The sequence below is a fragment of the Spermophilus citellus genome (assembly GCF_964194105.1).
Source record: "Spermophilus citellus genome assembly, chromosome: X".
Classification (NCBI taxonomy): domain Eukaryota; kingdom Metazoa; phylum Chordata; class Mammalia; order Rodentia; family Sciuridae; genus Spermophilus; species Spermophilus citellus.
In genome coordinates this window covers 19,034,304-19,056,130 of record NC_138190.1, presented here as the reverse complement: position 1 = coordinate 19,056,130, position 21,827 = coordinate 19,034,304, and the positions used below count along the sequence as shown (strand labels likewise).

Here is a 21,827-nt window from a genome sequence, read left to right as displayed (position 1 = left end):
TCTGCATTTGCAAAGTGGGGCCACTACACTCATATGATCAAGTGTTGTGGGGGTGACAGGTAGTAAGTACCTATCATAATGCTAAAAATATAAAAGGTACTCAATAAATTGCAGAAACAATAATGGTGGTGCACGTTAGGGCAACACTGATGTAACAAGGTCTCACAGAAGGCATGTCCTACTTGAAGAGGTTACAGGACTCAGGAGCACTGTTTCCAAGCATTCTCTGGGGATTTTTCTGAGTAGCCTGATTCCAACATATTCCTTCTGCTAACTGGAGATAGGTCATAGCATTGTTCCTCAGTTTCAGCTTTCTTATTTCCCCTTACTGAGATACATGCACCTTTCTATTTGCTCATTTGCTAACCAATTCTGCCTCCTCCCCATCTGAATACCCAGCCCTTAATTACTTTTGGAAGGATGATAATATTCATTTTTTTCTGATTATAAGAGTAATATATGCTCTCTTTCTTTGTTAAAATATTTATTTTTTAGTTGTAGTTGGACACAATACCTTTATTTATTTATTTTTATGTGGTGCTGGGGATCGAACCCAGGGCCTCACACATGCTAGATGAGCACTCTATTGCTAAGCCACAACCCAAGCCCACTAATATATACTCTTTTAAAATACTTTTATAGGGTCTGGGGTTGTGGCTCAGTGGTAGAGTGCTTACCTCACATATGTGAGGCACTGAGTTCAATTCTCAGCACCACATATAAATAAATGAATAAAATAAAGGTCCATCAACACCTAAAAATTTTTTAAAAAATACTTTTATACATAGAAAAACTAAAAAAGAAAACAAAAATCCTCAATAATACCATAAGAAACAATCTTTTTGAGAAAAGTTTCTAAGTGGAATCCCTGGGACAAAAGGTATCAACATTTTAAGGGCTGTTAGTATATACTGACAAATGTCCTCTGAGGAGTTTCTTTCTCTCTCTCTCTCTCTCTCTCTCTCTCTCTCTCTCTCTCTCGGTAGCAGGGATTGAACCCAGGAGCACTTGACTACTGAGCCACATCCCCAGCCCTTTTTAGATTTTATTTATAAGCAGAATTTCACTGAGTTGCTTAGGACCTCACTAAGTTGCTGAGGCTGGCTTTGAACTTTCAATCCTCCTGCCTCAGCCTCCTAAGCTGCCAGATTATGGGCGTGTGCCACTGCCACCTCACATGTTGAGCCTCTGTGGAGATTTTGTTAATACAGACATTGGTTTTGTATAATTATTACCATAATCAGAATACAGAACAATTCCATAACCCTAATAAACTCTTTCCTGCTATCCCTTTATATGTTACCTTACTGTAACCCCTGGAGGATTGTAGAATATGCAATTCCATAGTGTGGAATCAACTGGTCATTCTCAGCTAATTGTCTTGATAGTATTACAAGACTTCCAAGTTAAATAAAGTATTATTAAAAAGTTCCTAAATCAGGTAGCAGTATCAGCCAACACTGGGCTCCAAAGTGGGTGGATCCAGTAAGGATCCTTCTCAAAGTGGTGTCTCAGTCTATTTCTGCCATTAGGATTGCAAGACATGCTGGGATTCAACCACTGGGTTGCTGGGAGAAGGACAGAAGAATCAAAGACTAGGCTAGAGTAGGATTAATGCTTCTGCAATTAGTTATAGGGCTGACCTTTAGGGTGGTTAGAAGTCCAAATTGAGAAGTTCAAGGACTTGGGATGAATAAGGGTCTAACATGGGTGATATGATGAAGATACTCACTCTAGGCAGAAGTAGCCTCTTGGTTTGATGGGATAGGGGAAGATAAGGGGGAGAGGAAGAGAACAACTTTCCACTTTAAGGCAGAAAAGGCTGGGGGCATAAGGACATAGTCCAGGCTCTGGGAAAAGAGGGGTTCATAAGGACTCAGCTAGACATCAAAACTCAACTAAACAAACAGATGGAGAGGCAAGGCTTCTTTTCAAGAGAGGGAATCAGAGGACCAATTAGGAATCAAACTGGAAGTTCAGTGACCCAGAATACAATAAGTGAGGTGCTTTCAAAGGTGAATATATGATTCCAAGTCAGTGGTTCTCAAACTTCTAGTGTATGTCAGAATGTATCCCAAACCGAGAACTTTTGCTAGAATCCAGTTTCTGATTCAGTTGGTCTGGGGTGGAGAATGAAATTTTCTGACAAGTTGCCAGAATGGCTACTGTTCTTTGGAGGACCACCCTTTGAGAACCACTGCTCTAAGGCAAAGGAAATATTGAGATCCAATCTCACTCTCACATCACCCAGCATGGGTGAAAATGGGGCTCTCAAACAATGCAGGGCTTGGCCCTTCCATGTTGATTAGCTCCTTAAAGTCAAGCCTGTACCTTGAGGTATTTTGTGTTTCTAGGAGGACAAATAAGGTAAGAAGAAAATGGCCTCTCTTCAGATGACCTAAACATCACTGGAATTTATGCATTACTGAAGTTCTCTTGAGCATAGATAATATACTATCAGGTGACAACACCTTGACAATGTGATAGGATCTATAACCATAAAACTATATAATTCTCTGATGCAATATTCATTTCCTTCTTTTAGGGCTAGCCTTCTTTGCTTATTTGAGGAGTGATAAAAATAATGTCCTTTTATGTTAGCATTGCACATTCTAATTTACAAGGTGTTCACATGATATCTCATTTGATCTCCCACAATTCTATAAGGGAAGCAGGGTTGGTATTTTTATCCCATTCTTTGGAATGCTGTTTCTCAAGGTATTGTCCCTAGACCTGGAGCATTAGCATCACCCAGGCACTTATTAAAACTGTAAGATTGAAGGGCTGGTGTTGTGGCTCAGCAGTAGAGCACTCACCTAGTATGTGCAAGGCGTTGGGTTTAATCCTCAGCACCACATAAAAATAAGTAAATAAACAAACAAACAAATAAATAAAGGTATTATGTCCAACTACAATTTTAAAAAAAAATTTAAAAACCCTGCAAAGGGGCTGGGGTTGTGGCTCAGTGTTAGAGTGCTCGCCTCACACGTGCAAGACCCTGGGTTTGATCCTCAGCACCATATAAAAGTGAATAAGTGGAATAAAGGTATTGTGTCCAACTACAAATAAATAAATAATAAATAAATAGAACCCTGAAAAATCCAGCACCTCCCCAGACCTACTGAATCTGGTCTGGGGTCTGGTATGGGGTCAATAATTAGCATTTCTAATAAGTTCCCTGGTGATGCTGATGTTGGTGCTGCTGGTCTTGGACCACACATGGATAAAAACCACAACTACAGAAAAAATGAAACATTTAAAAGTCTAGGGACTTGTCTTAAGAGGACTCCTTCTTGGGTTCTTTTCCTACTATACCTGCTGCAACCCTACTCCCCCACCCCATCTTTCAAATGCCAGCTCCATTACTTGGGAGCTTTGAGTCCCTGAGTCATTATGCTAAGTTGCAATTTCCTCACCTGTAAAATGGGGATAATAATAGGATCAACTTCTTCAGGTTCTTATGAAGATTAATCAAGATCTAAGTAAAGTACTCAGCACTCTGTGCTTGTGCTTAATAAATGCTACAGATTATAACTTTTATTAATATTGAACGTATGACATTTCACTAGAACAAATACCTTTGTAAGTTCTTTCCTTTGAGTGTATATCTTCAGAATACTCCTCTTAAAATGTGAATATTCCCAGACAATTTAAACTTTCAGGTTTCATAATTTTTAACATTCCTTCTGGGATGTTTTTCTGAGTGCCAGGAGCATTTGGCTGAGAACAGAGTGCTTAGGAAATAAGACTGCTAAAATGGGAGCAGAGGGATAATAGACCAACACATGGAACAGTATATTCAAGGACAAACAATAACTAGATTTCTTCAGAGGGGTAAGAGTGGCTGACAGGAAGCAGTTAGTGAGGGTGGCCAGAAGTGGCAGGCAGACTGTCAAAGACAATCTACCTCCTTCAAAGTGGATCCTAGGGTAGCTCCAGGGATAGACTCCAGGGCTACATCAGTCTACAGGGGGATCTGCTCCTGTTCCTGTTGCATGCAGTCCAGGGGCTGAACATTCAGGTGCCCACAGTGAATTCCCTGAGAGATCCTTGGAGGCCAGCTGGCAATTGGCACAGTGAATTTGGGCTCAAAAGTGGCTTTGTCCTCAGGGTGACTTCTATTTGGCAAATACTCTGGCTATAGCACATCATACACTCATGCCAGGGACCTGGTCTTTTTTTTAGTGAAGGTCTGTTATGTTCTTTCTAGAGGTATCCTAGGTCCCTCAGGAAGTGGTTTTATTTTATCTGGGTAGTGAAACCCGGGTCCCTTACCCAAAATGGACCGAGACCTTTGCAGATGAATTAAATAGAAGAAACAAAAGCAGCAAGTTAGGCCCGTGGGTACGGCTGGCCAGCCAATGGGGCCTGGCCGCTCCCCGCTGGAGTGGTACTATGATGACAGTAGCCAACCAGCGCGCTCCATGCAAATGAGGATACTGTATCCCGCACCAGCCGCTCCAGTGCCTTCTGGTTGTTATAGTGATAAACTGAGGCCTTGCCTTTTTGCTTCTCGGAGAAAGAAAGGGGCGGGAGAGGGGGGTAACCTCTTTACTTCCCCCAGGGAAGAGAGAAAGAAGGGAAGAAGAAGGGGGATGGGTAGGGAAGAGAAAAATACGTGACAAAGAAAACATTCTCTGCTTGGGAGGCGACTCCCAGAGGGTGTAGAGCTGGAGGGAGCATTCGCTGGCCATGCCAGTACTTACCACTGATGCTGAGTCAGAAACAGGTATCCCAAAATCCCTTTCCAATGAGCCTCCCTCAGAAACCATGGAGGAAATAGAGCACACATGCCCACAGCCTCGACTGGTAAGTAAAGACAAAGGATGCAAATGTATGCGTGGCTATGGCACAAAAGAGTTCCTTATGCGCCCGCAGCCAGAGAGGAAAACGATGCTTAGAGGATTTTCATGTAAATGAGAATGGAGCTACCGCCTAATCCTTCTCAGCTGTTTATACTTAGCTTCTATACCGGGCGCTGCTCTCAGTTTACAAAGCATTATTGTATTGGCTGGGTAGGAAACGGGCTGCTTGGGATATGCTGTTTTTTTGTGCTTTGGGAGGAGGGGATGGCCTTTTTCCTTTTAGGTGTATTCTCGTTCGGAGGTAAAAATCCTACAGTGCAAATTTAAAATGGTTTTCTCTACGCAAAGCTTGGAACGAGTCCCTTGTTAAGTTCTAAATTCTAGCTCAGGAATGATTCGGTCCTCAACTCATCTTCGTGCCTAATGCCAATTTTGTGCCTAATGCCAATTTTGGAAGCAAAACTTACCCCCATCTGCTTAAAAAAATAAAAAATAAATAAATAGGGGTCTTTCTGCATTATATTTAGAAATAAAAGGTATTTAAAATGAATTGTAAAGATTTCCGGAGTGTGCGATGAGGTTTCTATTCAGATAGTGGAAACCTGGGGAAGCTACATTTATTTAAAATGGGGCTGCATGCCTTTAATAATGAAAGTGTAGAAACGGGGCACTCAGAGCTTCCATCCATCTCAGTAACCAGTATTTCAAATTTGATGAGTTCCTCTTCCGGCATTGGTCATGATCCCTTAACTAGATGTGGAAGTTCCTTCTCAACCATCTCAGCATGTGTGCTCAAGGAATCAAAAACATCAAATAAGTGGTGAGTTCTCTTTGGCTTGAAGTCTTGCGGAACTTGAGGAGATCTTTCTTTGAGCCCCCAAGTCCAAGAGACACACTAGAACTATCCTTTATAATTTTCTCTCAAGTTAAAAGGTGCAATATTTTGATTGGCTGTGAAGTTTGACCTGGGGAAGAGTTTTTTTTTTTTTTTAAGGATTTTGTGGTGTAGCCCCAAATAAGGGCTTACTGATGTCAAAGCCATCTCATCATGGAATTGTCATTTCTTAAGGGTTAATGAGGGTTCAAAAGCAGGTTTAGAACCACTTCCTAAAAAACAGTAAAACCAAGTTATATTAGAGCCCTGTGGGGTTTTTATTCATTATGTTTCTAATTTGCTTAGGGAATTTTAATATTAACTGCTTCCTATGCCTTTGGATAGTTGCTGAATGACATACACAATGTAGAATTCATGTTCTATGGAGTATAAAATATCCCAATAAGTTTGTTAACTGAGGCATTCCTTAGAGCTAACAAACAACTCATGATTTAGCATTGGAAAAAAAGGCTACTAAAATTATGTTGCAAGATCATCCAGAATGTACTTTTAAGTAAACTTCATGTTCAGATTTGGATCTTATACTTTTCAGAGATAAAGGGCAAGGGAGAGATAGGTGGCTCCATATTATGTATCATTTTAGCTTCATGTGTCTGCTTCTTTTTCTTCCCTTTTCACTTAGTTATTCTGTTCCTTGGTTGTTTCTACCTGAGAAAGATGGGCAGAGGAAATCAAGGGAAGAAAGTTCAAGTTGCTTTCCACTTTCATTTTTGACAGCTCATCCCAGGTGGTAACTCAAGAACCACATAAAGGTTGCAGTTTACACCCTCACCTCCTACTCATTTTAGAAATGGGGAACAGGTTCAGAGAAAGTGACTTCCCCCAAAGGTCACATTGCTTTGAAAGAGCAGAGCTAAGAATTGAACCCAAAAGATTTTTAGATCTTTCCCCTTAAAAGACACTGCTTTCCACAACCAAACCCCCAACCCTAGTACTGGGGATCAAACTCAGGGACTTGTGCATGCTAGGCTCTACCACTGAGCTACATCCCCAGCCCTACAAAACACTCTTGAGATACATTCCCTTCCCATTTTTTTGGTTGTTCTGGTTGAAAGAGAGAGAGAGAGAGAGAGAGAGAGAGAGAGAGAGAGAGAGAGAGAACGCGCATGCGCGCACACACACACACACACACACACACACACACACACACAAGATCAGGTATGACAAGGATGTATAGAAATTGAACTGTTGAAACAATTGCTTTGACCTACTTTTGATTTAAATTTTCCACAATGTTCATCATTATTGTGTGCTACTGAAATTGGTTCTGTTTAAATAGGTACTTGCAACCAATTTATAAACAACCACTTAATCTTTAAAGCACCTTTTCTCTTATTAGCAAACTTTGATCACTGTAGCGTTGGTTATATTTTGACTTTAGATTTACATATGATAACTGAAGTATCCTTTGCTAGTGATTTTACCTTAATAACTAAGGAACATGCTCACTACTTTAAAGTTTGTTGACAGTGTGTGGCACATGAAAATGAGAAGTTAGTTTTTGTGGGTTTTAAGAGTTTCTGTTGATTTTGTAGCTTTGCTAATATCTTCATTTTTTTCAAATTCTATTAATCTTGTGTTTCTCGTGATACCCAAGCATCTCTCCTGATCACATGTGGGTCATACCATCCATGGCCATAAACAGGTATGGCTACTGAGTGGCTTGACTAACTTTGGAAAGTGTCTAAAGGATTGGAGAGGGGCCTGCTTAGGAATGAAACTCCACACTTAGATTTCCCTTCAGACATCAGATTCCTTCTCCCAATTGTTGAAGTGACGAAGAAAGCCAGCATCCTTGAGTGAACAAGGCTTTAAAGAATTCTATATTTTATATCCATGTAAATAGCATATTGATGATATTGAGGATACAATTAAATCATATTTCACAGGGAAACTTTTGTGAACGGAATATATATATTTTCCCAGGTACCTTAAAAGAAAGGAGAGTGGCAAATAGAATAAAATAACACTGCTAAAGACATTAGAAAAAGGCCAGGTATGGTGGCACATGACTGTAATTTTAGCTACTTGGGAGTCTGAAGCAGGAGGTCACAAGTTTGAGATCAGCCTGGGTAACTTCACCAGACACAGTCTCAAAAGAAAATATAAAAAAGAATAGGAATGTTAGTCAGTGGTAGACTGCTTGCCTACCGTACACAGAGACCTGGGTTCCATCCCCAGTGCCACACACACACATATACACATGAGAAAAGTAGTAACAAAATCATTTAGGTTTTATGATAGAGCCTGTATTTAAGTAATGTAATCTTGTTACTCTTATCTCCTTACCATGGTGTTCTGGCTTGAGATGTCTCTGAAAACTCTTCTTTCCATTGTTATAATGCATATTCTTAATATCTGACTGGTTTTCTGTTCTTTAATATTTTCCTGCTTGAACATGATGCAAGGTGACTCATAAGCTTGACAGTCAAGAAAAGAAACTGAGTGACCTTGAGTGATATAATGTAATCTAACTCCTGAGGAATAAGGACTCCTTGTGGGCAAGGACTATCCTCCTATCTCCCCAGGCCTCTGATTATGCCTAGAAAAAGCCTCTGAGCCAAGTAGGCGCTCCATAAACCCTTTCTAATAAGGCCTAGCCACCCTGAAAGCTGTCTGCTTGAGAATTTGGTTAATGACCTTGGTCAAGTTCTTCTAGGGGTGCATTCTTCCATCAGAAGGAAGTTGTAATTCTAGCCTGCAATAGTCACTTCCATGAAGATGGATGTGCCACGGATCAAATGAGAAGGCCTTGGAAATAAAAAAAGGGCTGGTTCAATATGCCACGTTAGCAGGAGTTCATTTTGGGCTTCACTTCAAAGTGGAGCAGTGCCAAGAGACTGCTGTCTTGCAGAAGGCGCATTATGTCAGTTGGGATGTAGGATGCTGACCAGTAGTACTAAAAAAGATGGTTGGATTTCCAGACATTAGTAGCTTCCTTTACTAGTATCATCACTTATTTAGCCACTCAGAGCAGCATGCATTTTATAAGTGAGACATTCTCAATGTGCTGTATTGGTGAAAATAAACAAACATAAGCTTTTTGGGGCATTTACTGTGGTCAATGGGAATTCTGCCCAAGGTTATTATTAGACATCTTTCTGCTGGTCTCTGTTGAAATGCAACATCCATTTCTTACAAATTGATAATAGTCAAGTGTATCGAGCATGGAATCAATGAATTTGTTTCTTCCATTCTATTATTAAATTTGTTTTTACTATCCCTCCAAACCCCCATCTGCCTCATGATAAACTTCTTGTGGAAGAAATAAACCTAATTCAAATATAAGATGGGTAGTTTCTTTTACTTTTGTGTTTGAGCATATAGAAATCAAAAGATACACATATCATCATTCAGGCAGTGAGGAAATGTTAAGGATTTCATGACGGAAAGCTTTATAAGGTAACAGAGTAAACTCCATTTCCTACCAACCCCTACCAACAGGATTCACAGTCAGTCAAGTGGGCAACAACTTCCAGACACAGCAAGGTGCTATGGAAAGATATAAAAGAGAATCCATAATCCCTGCCCTTAAAGATCACTTCCACTTAGTAGAAGACAGTAGTTTGTTATTTGGAAGCATGCCAAGATGCTGAGATCCCTAAGAGAGCCATTTTAAAGTTTGGCTCTAATATATTGGACTTTCTTAAAAGCTGTATTTTATTCACTGAGCAGAAATACTTCCTAGCAGGGAGGGCTCTGTTAACCTGATCCCCAAGTTAAGTCACTCCATCTGAAGAAAATATCCTGACCCAAAACAAATTTGGGGACATGGAAACAATTATTCTATTTCTGAGGGGCTCTTAAGCCCCTGTTGTGGGTGGCACTTTCCAACTTTTTTAAAGCAGTGCTATGCAAAGAAATGTCATTGAAGCCACATATGTAATTTAAAATTTTCTAGTAGCCAGTTTAAAAAGTTAAAAAAAAAGACAGGCGAAATTAATTTAATAATGTATCTTATTTAATGCAATGTATTCAAAATATTATGTTGACATGCAGTCAATATAAAAATTATTAATGAGAAATTTTACATTCTTTTCCTCATGCTGAGTCTGAAATCCAGTGTGTATATTATACTTGCAATACATTGCAAATGAGATTAGCCAATGTCAAGTGCTTACTGGCCACATGTAGCTTTAGAGGGATCTTAATCATCTGCCTGCCCAGTCCTGTTCAGGATGAGCTCTGAGGAGCAAAAACAACAAATGCTTTTCGTGTTGTACAATACTCATATACATGTATGTCATCATAACTAAAACCAAACATCACTTTTCTTATTTCATATTTTGCACTCATATCTTTTCTGTTATCCTAATCTGTGTCAATTAGGAAGCTGTTAGAGTAATCTAAATGAGAGTTGATAAGTTTGAAGTTATGGTGGGGCAGTGGGGAAAAAGAGAGCTGGATGAATATGGGAGACATTAAGGAAGTAGATGAACCAGGACTTGATAATTGAGTCTGAGAGTGGGCCATGGTCAGTGAAGACTAAGTTTTCCAGTTCCAGTGAGTGGGTGCCATCATTGAAATGGAAGAACTATAAGAGAAGGGTTTGTGAATGTTATGTTGGAAATACCATGAAGACTTCCACTTATAGGTGTCTGTTAATATTTTGTTCTGGAACTCTGGAGATCTAAATTTAGGAGACATCAGCATAGACCACATGGATGTGAAATTGAATCACTTTCTGGACTGAGAGGGAAGTGGATTGAGATGATTAGCAGGAAGAATGCTTCAGGATAATCCTACTACAGGGTTAATTTTAGAAAGTAACTGACCCTGAGCTATTCAGATTCTTAGAGGGGGGGGGGAATAGAAGAGCTGTAATTAAAGCTAGTAGAATCTTCCTTATATCTGCCTATCTCTACATGAAATCTGGTTAAATTAATCTACTTTATCCCAGAATCTTTTCAGGATGGAACTCCGAGGAAGACCATTTAAAGAGCCGATAGAGGAAGGATCATGAAAAGAAGAGAGAGAGGTATTTCTCAAATGGCTGGGAGATCAGGGAACCAAGGGCAGGGTAAGTTCCATGGAGAGAACATCCAATAGAAGCAAATGCAGCAGAAAGGTCAAGTGAGATAAGAAGAAATAAGCAGGAATTTCAGATTTTATTTAGGAAGAAGTCAGAGATGGTGTTTCAGTGAAGTTGTGGGAGTAGGGACCAGATGGCAGTAGGTCGAAGAGACTCTAGAAGGTAGGAGAGTGGAAACTTAACTGAAAGGGTAAGCAAATAGAATGTATAGTGCCAAGAAATGGAGAAAATAGAGTTTAGGGCCAAAAGCATCTAGCTTTTCCTCTTTCTTCCTTCTTTTCTTCCATCCATCCAAGATGTCAAAATGTTTGGTTGGCATTTTTGTAGTACTTGGTGTTTAACCCACCACCTCATGAATGGTAGGGAACTGTTCTGCTACTGAGTTACATCCCCAGCCTTTTAGATTAATTTATATATTCATTTATTTTTTGGTACTGGGAATTGAACCTAGGATCTCAAGCATGCTAGGCAAGTGCTTTACCACTGAGCTACATCCCCAATTCTATTTTATTTTTTTGAGACAGTTTCACTAAATTGCTGAGGCTGACTTCAAACTTGTGACCCTCCTGCCTTAGCCTTCTGAGTAGCTGGGATTACCCGTGTGTTCCACTTTTCCCAGCTGGCTCATTCTTTTAAGGTGACAGTAACTTTAACTTAAATAAAACAGAAAAGGATCAGTGGAGAGGGATAGGGTAAAGGTGATGAGAACAAATGATGCAAGGAATGACCTTTAGGCTGGAGAGTTTGGGTTCCAGTAAATCTGTGGAAGGACTGGCTTCAGGAAGGAAAAATGGTACCTTGCCCACTGTGTGATGTAGTTTGGGTAAGAACAAGTTATAACAGGAAGGGGACTAAAAAACGAAGTCCCCTCTTGTCTAGTGGCTTCCATTATTATTTGTTAAGGTGAAGGCAAAATCATGGTGATTTAGTTCTGGCAGGTGCAGAGTTAATTCCAGGATAGCCTGGAAAGTTGAATCCAGCTCCAGTGTATTTCCTTTTCAGAGGCCACCAGCCTGGGAGTAGGGGAAAGTGGAAAGGCTGGGTTGATTCCTGATTAGATGTGTAGTGATGAGAGCAAGTTGATCTGCTTCTTTGTGGCCTGTGGGGTTCCACAGTAACTCCCATCAAGGCAAATCTACAATTGGCCATGGAGAACTGGACTGGTCCACAGTGAAAGAGCCAGGAGCTGGTGAATCAAATATATTGCAACTTGGTCTCTACTTGCTAGAACCTGCAGTCTCATTCTAGTCTCAGTTTTGTCATTGAATTATTGTGTGGACTTAAGCAAATCACTTTTCTTCTGTGAACCCCAATCTTATCACTCACAATGAATAGACAGATGATCTCTAGTTCTTAGGCTATGATTCTAGCTTCTATCATCACGGAACATAGTGCACTGTAATGTTCTCTGTTTATCCTGATGCTCCTATCAAAAGTCAGGACTGCATATGTGATGGTACACGCCTGTGATCCCAGACACTCAGGAGACTGAGATAGGAGGGTCGCAAGGTCAAGGCCAGCCTGGGCAACTTAGCAAGAGCCCATCTCAAATAAAAAAAAGGCTGAGGCTGTAGCTTAATGGTAGAGCACCCTTGGGTTCAATCCCCGGTATTATAAAAAGTAAAATAAAAATAAAGTCAGGGCTACCCCACTTCTCACCTTCTTTCGGTTTTATTCATTTGGGATAAAATAGGTTGAGAGATCTTATGGTAAAACATTGGCTAAATATGGATGATAAATGTTTGCAAAACACTTTGGAGTCTTATATTAATGTTATATAAACCATTTCTGCTGTCTTCCAATTTATTCTTCAGATATTTCCTCAAAAATATTAAATGTGTTCTGGATTATATTTGTAATGCTATGATTCATTTTTTAAAGAAACCTATATTGAAATTTTTTCTTAATGTGAACAATAACTTCCTAATTTATCTATTTCATAATACTGAAGTTTGAAACATTGGGCTTTCTTGGAGGTGTGGCAGTATGACATTGAACTAGAGGAGCCTTTCTTAATAGGTGTTATCCCACTAAGCTTAATACTTAAGGTTAAAACCTGGCAGTGGGTCAGGCCATAGTCCTGAAATTCTTGCATCTTTTTTTTTTTTTTTTTTGAGAGAGAGTGAGAGAGGGGGGAGAGAGAGAGAGAGAGAGAGAGAGAGAATTTTTTTTTTCAATATTTATTTTCTAGTTCTCGGTGGACACAACATCTTTGTTGGTATGTGGTGCTGAGGATCGAACCCGGGCCGCACGCATGCCAGGCGAGCGCGCTACCGCTTGAGCCACATCCCCAGCCCAAATTCTTGCATCTTTAACTGGTGCCCTGCACAAAGCTTTTTAGTGACCCTTAGGGAAATGAATGCAGAAAAAGAGTTATTCCATATGATCACTGGGAGCAGGATGAAAAGGAGAAAGCAAGGAAGGTAGGAACAGACTAAGTCATAGCAGGCGAGGCCTATTTTCTTCCAATAATCTCCCAGGTAACAGCCTCTACCTTGCTAGGGTCTGATTACCCGTTGCTGGCCTCAGACCATAGTATTATTGTTTTAACATTCCTACCTTCCTCTTTATCCCAGCGTGAACCGGGTTGTATGGGAGGCTGGGGAAGCTGACCTTGCTTGGGGATAAAAAGACAGTTTAGCACTCAACGATCTTGAAGGCAGACTTGAAAACACAGTGATTAGAAAATAAAGCAGCAAGCCCTAGTAGTGTGTGCCTGTATAATAATGTGCGGGGCTGCACGGGGCTAGCCTATTGAGCAGGATTCATTTTCATATAATCTCCTCCCTCTCGCCAAAGTCTTTGACTTGGTGTTTTTGTTTTCCACTAGGTAATTCATGCACGCTGAACCTGACATCAGTGTAAAAAGGACGCCAAGGGTTATTTAAACTGATATTTAAGAAAAATAACAACAGCAATAATAGGTTAATAGAAACATCATGAATGATGTATACAGCTTATTGCCAACCAAATGATGTCAAAAACCTATTCCTGGCACATGCAGACTTCTGTGCTTCATCTCTAGTGTGCCTAATATTGACTATAGGCACACTCACATAATAATAAATTTTATTGTACTTCCAAATTATTTAGTTATAAGGTAATTGTTCTATACTAGGTCCAAGGCTAGAGGTCTTACACATTTTTCTCTGTAGGGGACATGGAACAACCAATCATAGTTTGCACTGTGTTGGGCACTGTGTTGAGTGCTCTATGTGTGTTATCCCATTTAAATGGGCTGCAGACCCATGCATTGAGAATTACTATACCCCATGTTATAAGAAAATCAAGAATAATTTCCTAAAGACCAGATACTGATTAAGCTGAGATTTAGAATCAGATCTGTCTGACTTCTAAAATCCCATTTTTATTATGCATAGTTCTCAAACACCCATGAGTGAAGAGTCACCTACCTGCTCAAACCCCCAGGTGATTTGGAAGCAAGATGTATCTGCATGTACTTTGAGCAATGCTGTATTAGCCCTAACATGTCATATCTTCTGCTTTCAAGACAAGGAAAAGAAATAAATATGATGTCTAGGCTCTTTGTAATAACACTAGAAATTCAAAGTAAATATTTTTGACTCAGCAGTTCCACTCCTAGGCAATTTTTTATATATGGTCACCAAAAACCAATATTAGGATGTTTTTAGTAACCTTTATTCATTATCACCCCAAACTGGAACCTACCCAAATGCCCAGAAGATGGGGAATAGATAAATTGTAGTATATTCATACAATATGAAGTATATCCATGCAATGAGAATAAAGAACATACAACCACCTGCAGGACTGTGGATGAATCTCACAAACAATATTGGATGAAAGAAGTCAGACATAAAATAATATGCACAATTTTATTTCTATAAAATATAAAAGAAGCAGAGCTCTCACATGATTTTAGAAGTCAGCAAAGAGGGAGGGGCATATGAACGATACTGGCAGCAGTCAGTTACTTGATCTGGATGCTGCATGTGATCAGCTTGTGAAAGTTCATTGATTCACACACTTAGGACATGTATACTGTTTTGCATATATATTATTCTTTAGTACAAAGTTCGAAGATATCCAGACCATAGTAATGGAGAAAGAATATACTCTACCACATATTTCCCATTTCCAAATAATTCTGGTGATCTAATATTTAACACTCTAACAGTGGTATCAGAACCCATCTCTAGGTCCAGCTCTTGGCTGCTAATATGAAATATGATTTGTCAAGAGCTTTGTAATGTTGTGAACATCCAATAAAAAAAAATATATACAAAAAAAAAAAAAAAAGAACTGTGCTCAGACCTTTTAGGGACCATTATATCCAAGCCCCACTGAGAGTCTAGGTGAGCCCTTGAACTAAATTTGCCTTATTTCTAGGACCAGTCCAGTGCTATTCATATAATCTGTGAATTAAAATCCATTGTCCTCAACTTTTATGCTTTATCTAACAATGGTCTGGTCTCACAATTAGTTTCTGGACTCAGAAGGAAATGGATGGAAATGATTAGCTAGCAAGAGTATCTCAGAATAATCCTATCACAGGGCTGATTTCTTGGAAGTAACTAACCCTGAGCCATCCTATCAGGTTCATAGAGGGGGGAAAAACAGAAGAGCTGTAATTAAAGCTATTAGAATCCTCCCTATATCTGCCTGTCTCTACATGAAATCTGGTTAAATTAATCTACTTTACCTCACAATCTTCTAGGATGGAATCTTGAAGAAGAGCATTTAGAGAGCCAATAAAGGATCATGAAAATAAACAAAAAAGTTATTTCTTAAATAGGTAGGAAGTCAAGGATCAAAGGGAAAAGCAATCACCTCATTGATAATTACATAATCCCTCCCTATATTATTTTTGTTAGAGTGTTAAAGAAGTCATCCATTTTATACAATATATCTTCCTTGGAGCATCTTTCTTTTAGTGGCTCAGGAAAAAAGGGGGTTTATTACTAAAACAATCTAGCAAATACTTCAAACTGAGACATGTTAGAAATATCTGTACTTCCATCTGACTACATAGCAAACATCGTACATTCCATAATTTGTTCTAATGCTTGTTTCTTCTAATATTCAGCAATATTTTCTATGTGTCTTCTAAATATATTATCTGATAAAGAGCTGCATCATAGCTTGATGTCATATTTTGTTTTTCTACACATTAGAGCAGCTAGTTTTACTGTAGCATGAAGAACAGGTGTTTTTGCAATGGTATGGGACTTTCGTTTTTCACTATTGAATTGTGGGAAGCTTAGAAAAGGCTTCTAAACACTTAACATTTAACAATAAAGTACTGGATTGAGTATCATCTGATTTGAAACATCAAGCATTGAAATGTGGAAAAAAATCATGGAGGTTTGTCTTCATGTTTTGGATGCTTCATTTTAGAGTATTGTGATAATTATAATAGCTTCATACTATAATTAACACACACACACACACTCAAGGTGATAGGCTTTTTTATTGGTGCTGGGATTGAACCCAGTGCCTCATGCATGCTAGGCAAGTGCTCTACCACTGAGCCATATCGCCATCCCTGAAGGTGAAGTTTAATGCTAACGGCAGCGGGTATTTCTAATAGTCTTCTGTGTGATAATTTTGATTCACTTGTCTTATCAGATCAGATTAAGTGGTCATTGTTCATACCTGATAATGTGGCTGATGCAGAACTCATATAGGGAGTAGAAGGTCCAGGTTTACCATTTTCTTATAGTTCACCTGTGCTCAAACTATCTTTTGCTTTCCTATTTCATTGAAGGAACTATTTTAAGCCATTTGCTTATCTTGTGAGTGTTGGTTTTGTTAAATCTAAATGATATAACCCACAAAGGCATTTATCAAGGTCTACGTAAACTGTAACATATTGCAATAAACTGAAACAAATGAAAATACCAGACAATCAAGGACACCCAATTTGTACTCTCCCAATGGAATATCTTGTATATTTTATGGTAACAGAGATAGGACACCAGTATAAATAATATCAAACTAGATATTAGTAATTCTTCCTTTCTTGATTTTTGGCATGAGATACAAATGTAAGCACAAGTTTTGCTCTCCAATGGATTGTTTTGCCCATCCCATGTTAGAAAACCCTGGTCTAGATATTCTAAATCCTGCCCTTAGATTCAGCCATCAGAGAGAAAGAACTGAATTTTCAGCTGGCATGTTTGGATCCTTTTAGAAATGTTTTTCTGAATTGCTTTTTGGTTCTAGGTTTCTGCCTTGCATGGAGGGCACTATAAAGATAAGCATAAAAATCAAAACTGTCTTTATCAGGGGGCTGTGTTGAATATATGGCTGTTGAATATATACAGCATCACCCAGTATGTCCTTTAAGGTGGCACCATGAGAGGAATTTCTTCCAGAATTTGGCATCAAGAAAAGCTGTGCTTTTGTTTTCCTTCCTTTTTTTTCTTATGGATAATATTAAATTTATTCCCCTCTTTGCTATGACTGCTGGGAGTTAAAGCCATTTTTGTAGTCTATCGTCTCTGAAATGTTGAAGACCATGATATGAATCCCAGTGTGCTCATTTCACCTCATCTTTAAAAAAAATATTTTTCCTCCTTCACCTCATATCTTGTTTAAATTTTCAAATTTTACTATTTTTAAGTCACTTCAGTTTTGGGGGATAGAGGGATAAAGTGATTTAAGGTATGGAATTTCTTCTCTCTAGACAAAGATTATTTTATATTAGTAATAGTGTCTGTGCATTTCATAAATCTAAGATGCTATTAATTGTAAGCTACACTTCCATTTCAGAGGTGTTACAATATGAAAAATTGGCCAACACTGATTTTAAGACAATATTTATTGTTAAGACCCTCCTAACCTCAAAGATGTTAAAAAATATGTGGGAAATATAGATTTTAGAATGCTGTGTGGCTTTATTTATATTACTAGGAGACATCTAATTATTTGTAGTTCACTGCCCTGGGTTTCTAAAAGTAGCCACATGGGAGGGAGTTGCAGTTTATGAAGGGTCAGTGTTTTGTTTTTAATGTTTTTGTTGTTGTTGTCATTGGTAGTGGTGGTTCTGGGGATTGAACCCAGGGGTGCTCTACCACTGCCACTGAGCTATGTCCCCAGCCTTATTTTTAAATTTTGAGATAAGGTCTTGCTAAATTGCTGAGATTAGCCTTGGACTTATGATCCTCCTGCCTCAGTCCCTGGATTAAAGATATGAGCCACCACACCTGGCTTAGGTGGTCAGTGTTTTAAGGAAGCCTGTATTGTAGGGCATAATAAAAATTCTGATCCCCGATCTCCAGAGGGGCAGTTAATTACTAGCCTGACCTAGATGCTGGTGTTTACACACTGATTTAAAAGATGGATTCCTTCTGAAGAAACTCTAAATAAAGTTGGAAAATATGTTTAAAAAGATATTTTGGGTAACCTTTTAAGTGTGCTATTGTTTTGCTTTTAACCAACTTCAAAATACTTATTCTCAACAATAGAAAACTGGCCAAAGGACATATTATTCTCAGAAGAAAATACAAATGACTAATAAACATTTGAAAAATATTCAATCTTTCTTGTAATCAAAATAATGCAAATTGAAACAGCATGATACCATTTTTTGGTCTATAAAATTGACAAAGATAATACTCAATGCCAGTGAGATGGCAGCAAGATACGTGCTTTCATACATTGTAACGTGAGTATAAATGATAAAGCTTTTGTAGAAGGTAATTTACCAATACATTTTAAAACGTTCTGCAAATGTTTATCTTTAAAATGTTCATACTCCTGATCTAAGTAATTCAGCTCCTAAACATCTCTGATCATATCATCAGAGATTCAGAATTATGTTTAGAATGTTACTTACATTAGTAAAGATGAATAATTTAATATTCTTTTTTAAGAGAGAGAGAGAGAGAGAGAGAATTTTTTTAATATTTATTTTTTTAGTTTTTGGTGGACACGACATTTTTATTTTTATGTGGTGCTGAGGATTGAACCCAGTGCCCCGCGCGTGCCAGGCCACCACGTACCACTTGAGCCATATCCCCAGCCCCAAAATAATTTCTCTTTTTAAAAAAATTTTTAATTTGTATTTTCAGCCTTTCTAATATGTCATATATACATAACAACTCTGGAATCTTACTGCATAGACATTTTTCACTCAATATATCAAGTTATTTTATCACATCTCTCTCTCTTAAAAAAAGAAATTATTTTGAAGTATAAAAAAAGAAAGGCTGAAAATAAATATGAAAAGTATTAGCAATAACTGTCTCTGGGAAGTAGAGTTATTGGTGACTTCTGTTTTTTTCTCTTGATCTTCTCAAGTTTTCTATAACATGTATTATGAAGATGAGAAAAAATCTATGAAACACTGATAAGTACATGGATCTTCTTATTATGTTTAAATCATGTTTTTGTTTTTATCAATAATTATTCTCTCTCTAGTATTTATTCAACAAATATTGATGGACCTTTTACGTGCTAGGTACCACTCTAGGGAGCAGAGATACAGCAATAAACACAACAGATCAAGTCCTTGCTTTCTTAGATCTTCCGTAACAGTGGGGAGAGCCTGAGGAGAAACACATATTGTTTCCTCATTTGACAACCTGGACCTCTCTTCTACGTGTACTTATACCCTTCGCTGAATGAGTGAATTGAATCTAATCACCTTAAGCATCACTTACATTCTGTCAGTTTCTAAACCTATATCTCTAGCATAGTAATCTCTCCCAAACTCCAGACTTATTCATTCAACTGTTTACTGGACATCTGCACTTGGAGATCTAGTAGGTATGTCAAATCAAATCACAGAGAGAACAGAATTCTTAATATTTCCATTCCTGTTTCTCCTATTCTTCTCCTACTCTTCCAATGTTTTCCCATCCTATGGAGAATTGCAAATTCCAGGCCAGCCTGAACAATTTAGAGAGACCCTTCCTCAAAATAAGAATTTAAAAAATGTCTGGATATGGAGTTCAGTGGCAGAGCACTTGCCTAATATGCTTGAGACCCTAAATTTGGTTTCTAGTACCACAAAATACTGTTTTTAAATGCCAGTATTTCTAGAGGAAGTGAGCAAAAGGAAAATGTAGTAGGAGATATAACCGAGATAAGGCATGGAGGAAGTTAGTAATTCTTTAGGCCATTTACTTTGGAATTATTTTGATTCTTCTCATTCTTTCACGCTCTCCATAAATCTCTTCCAAATTTTATTTATACCAAATCTATCCAGAGTCTGACCACTTTGTGTGTGTGTGTTGGAGATGGAAACTACGGTATTGTGTATGCTAGGTAAGCACTCTACCACCAAGCTATACACCCAGCCCAAAATCTGACCACAACTATCATTCCAGCCTCTGTCTTCTTTTGCCTGAGACACCTCAATGGTTTTCTTGTTACTACCTTTGCCCTCTTACTGTTTAGTCTCAACATATCAGACAAGTGGTCCTCTTAAAGCTGGATCAGATCATGTCAGATCAGATCATTACTTCTTCAAAAATTTCTAATGGTTCCCATCTCCCTGGAGTGAAAACCAGTCCTTGTAGTTTCCTAAAAGCCCCTTACTCTTGTTGCCTCTTACTAACTTCCTCCATGCCTTATCTCGGCTATATCTCCTACTACATTTTCCTTTTGCTCACTTCCTCTAGACATACTGGCATTTTAAAACAGTATTTTGTGGTACTAGAAACCAAATTTAAGGCCTCAAGCATATTAGGCAAGTGCTCTGCCACTGAACTCCATGTCCAGACATTTTTTAAATTCTTATTTTGAGAAGGGGTCTCTCTAAATTGTTCAGGCTGGCCTGAACTTGCAATCCTCCTGCCTCAGCTTCCCAAGAATCGGGGATTATAGGCATGAGCCACCATTGCCCAATTCTCCCTCTTTTATCAAAAATGGTATCATACTATATAACATATATACATATTGTTTTGTGACCTGCTTTTTGCATTCAATGAAATCATATTATATATATATATATATATATATATATATATATATATATACACACACACACACACACACACACACCTGTCTTACCATTTTTTCCTTTTTGAGGTGCTCGGGATTGAACCCAGGGCCACTATATGCTAGGCAAGTGCTCTACTACTGAGCTACACCCCAGCCTTATCTTACTATTTTAATGATGCCTATTACCTAATTACATGTGCATACCACACTTAACAAAACGAAAAATGGAAAATTCATGGTGTTGAGCCATGTTCTGGGCCTCTTTTTCCTTCACTCCATTGAAGTGTGTTGGTGAGCACTTTGTTCCAGCTGTCTGATGTAGGATTCTACATAATCAATCACAAAGAATCCAGTGATTCATGTGTGTCAGACCTATGAGAAACTGTGAGACCTATTTTTCTTCCCTCTCTATTTCTAAAAAGATTAAAACATTCTGATCCCAAGTAATATCAGGCTTAGCAATTATGTTCAGAGATGAGTAAATAACAAACTCTAGTATGAGATTGAAGGTTGAGATTTTGTAATATCTTTCTTTTAACTCTCAATTTCTGGTTCTAAAATTTATCAGTCCAATTATCTTCAGTCAATAATGCACATTTCATAAGTACAGATTCTACCAGCCATTTTTTGCACTCAAGTAATGTTTGCATTGTATATTTTATATACTACTTCATAGCTTTTAAGGAAATATTTGTCAATGTCCAATTAAAGAGACTCTACAAATGAAATGTCCAACATATAATATCCTTCCTTTTAAAAAATCTGCAGGGAATATGGCTTTGGTATAGCACTATAGTGCAATTTACAAAAGCAGAACTTGCATGATGAATGAGCAACATATTATGTAGAAAAAAGTTTTATTATGGGCTGTGTCCAAGTTTGTGGTCTTGCAAGGTCTTTGTACACGTGAGGTCCAGGTTGCTGGGCCAGGGCTTCTTAAAATCCTCACTCTCCTCTGCTTAGCAATAATTTCATGTGCCTCCCCAAATTTTAATTTAGGATATGGCTCTCTAGGGGGGAATCATCTATCCTCTGATGATCCCCAGTAGTTCAGAGGCTTAGTGTGTATGATTCACATGTTGAGAAGAGTAGGGCTTTTGTTCCAAAATTAAATTATTGAAAATTGAACATGTCTTTTCAAATAAATACCTCCTCCCATTCT

The 21,827-nt window shown here is 38.3% G+C and overlaps 1 protein-coding gene across 3 annotated transcripts in view; it reads left to right on the top strand.

Moving 5' to 3' along the window:
• Positions 1 to 21,827, top strand: part of PCYT1B (phosphate cytidylyltransferase 1B, choline) — a 98,002-nt gene that overhangs the window by 25,831 nt on the left and 50,344 nt on the right. For 2 of the 3 annotated variants that reach the window (XM_081278274.1, XM_081278271.1), the window contains exon 1: positions 4,547 to 4,809. The exons of the other annotated variant lie outside the window; for it this stretch is intronic. In XM_081278274.1, coding sequence (XP_081134400.1) covers positions 4,693 to 4,809 — 117 coding nt within the window. In that variant the 5' untranslated portion in view covers positions 4,547 to 4,692. Of the gene's footprint in view, positions 1 to 4,546; positions 4,810 to 21,827 lie in introns of those variants that run through there. 3 annotated transcript variants of the gene reach the window in all.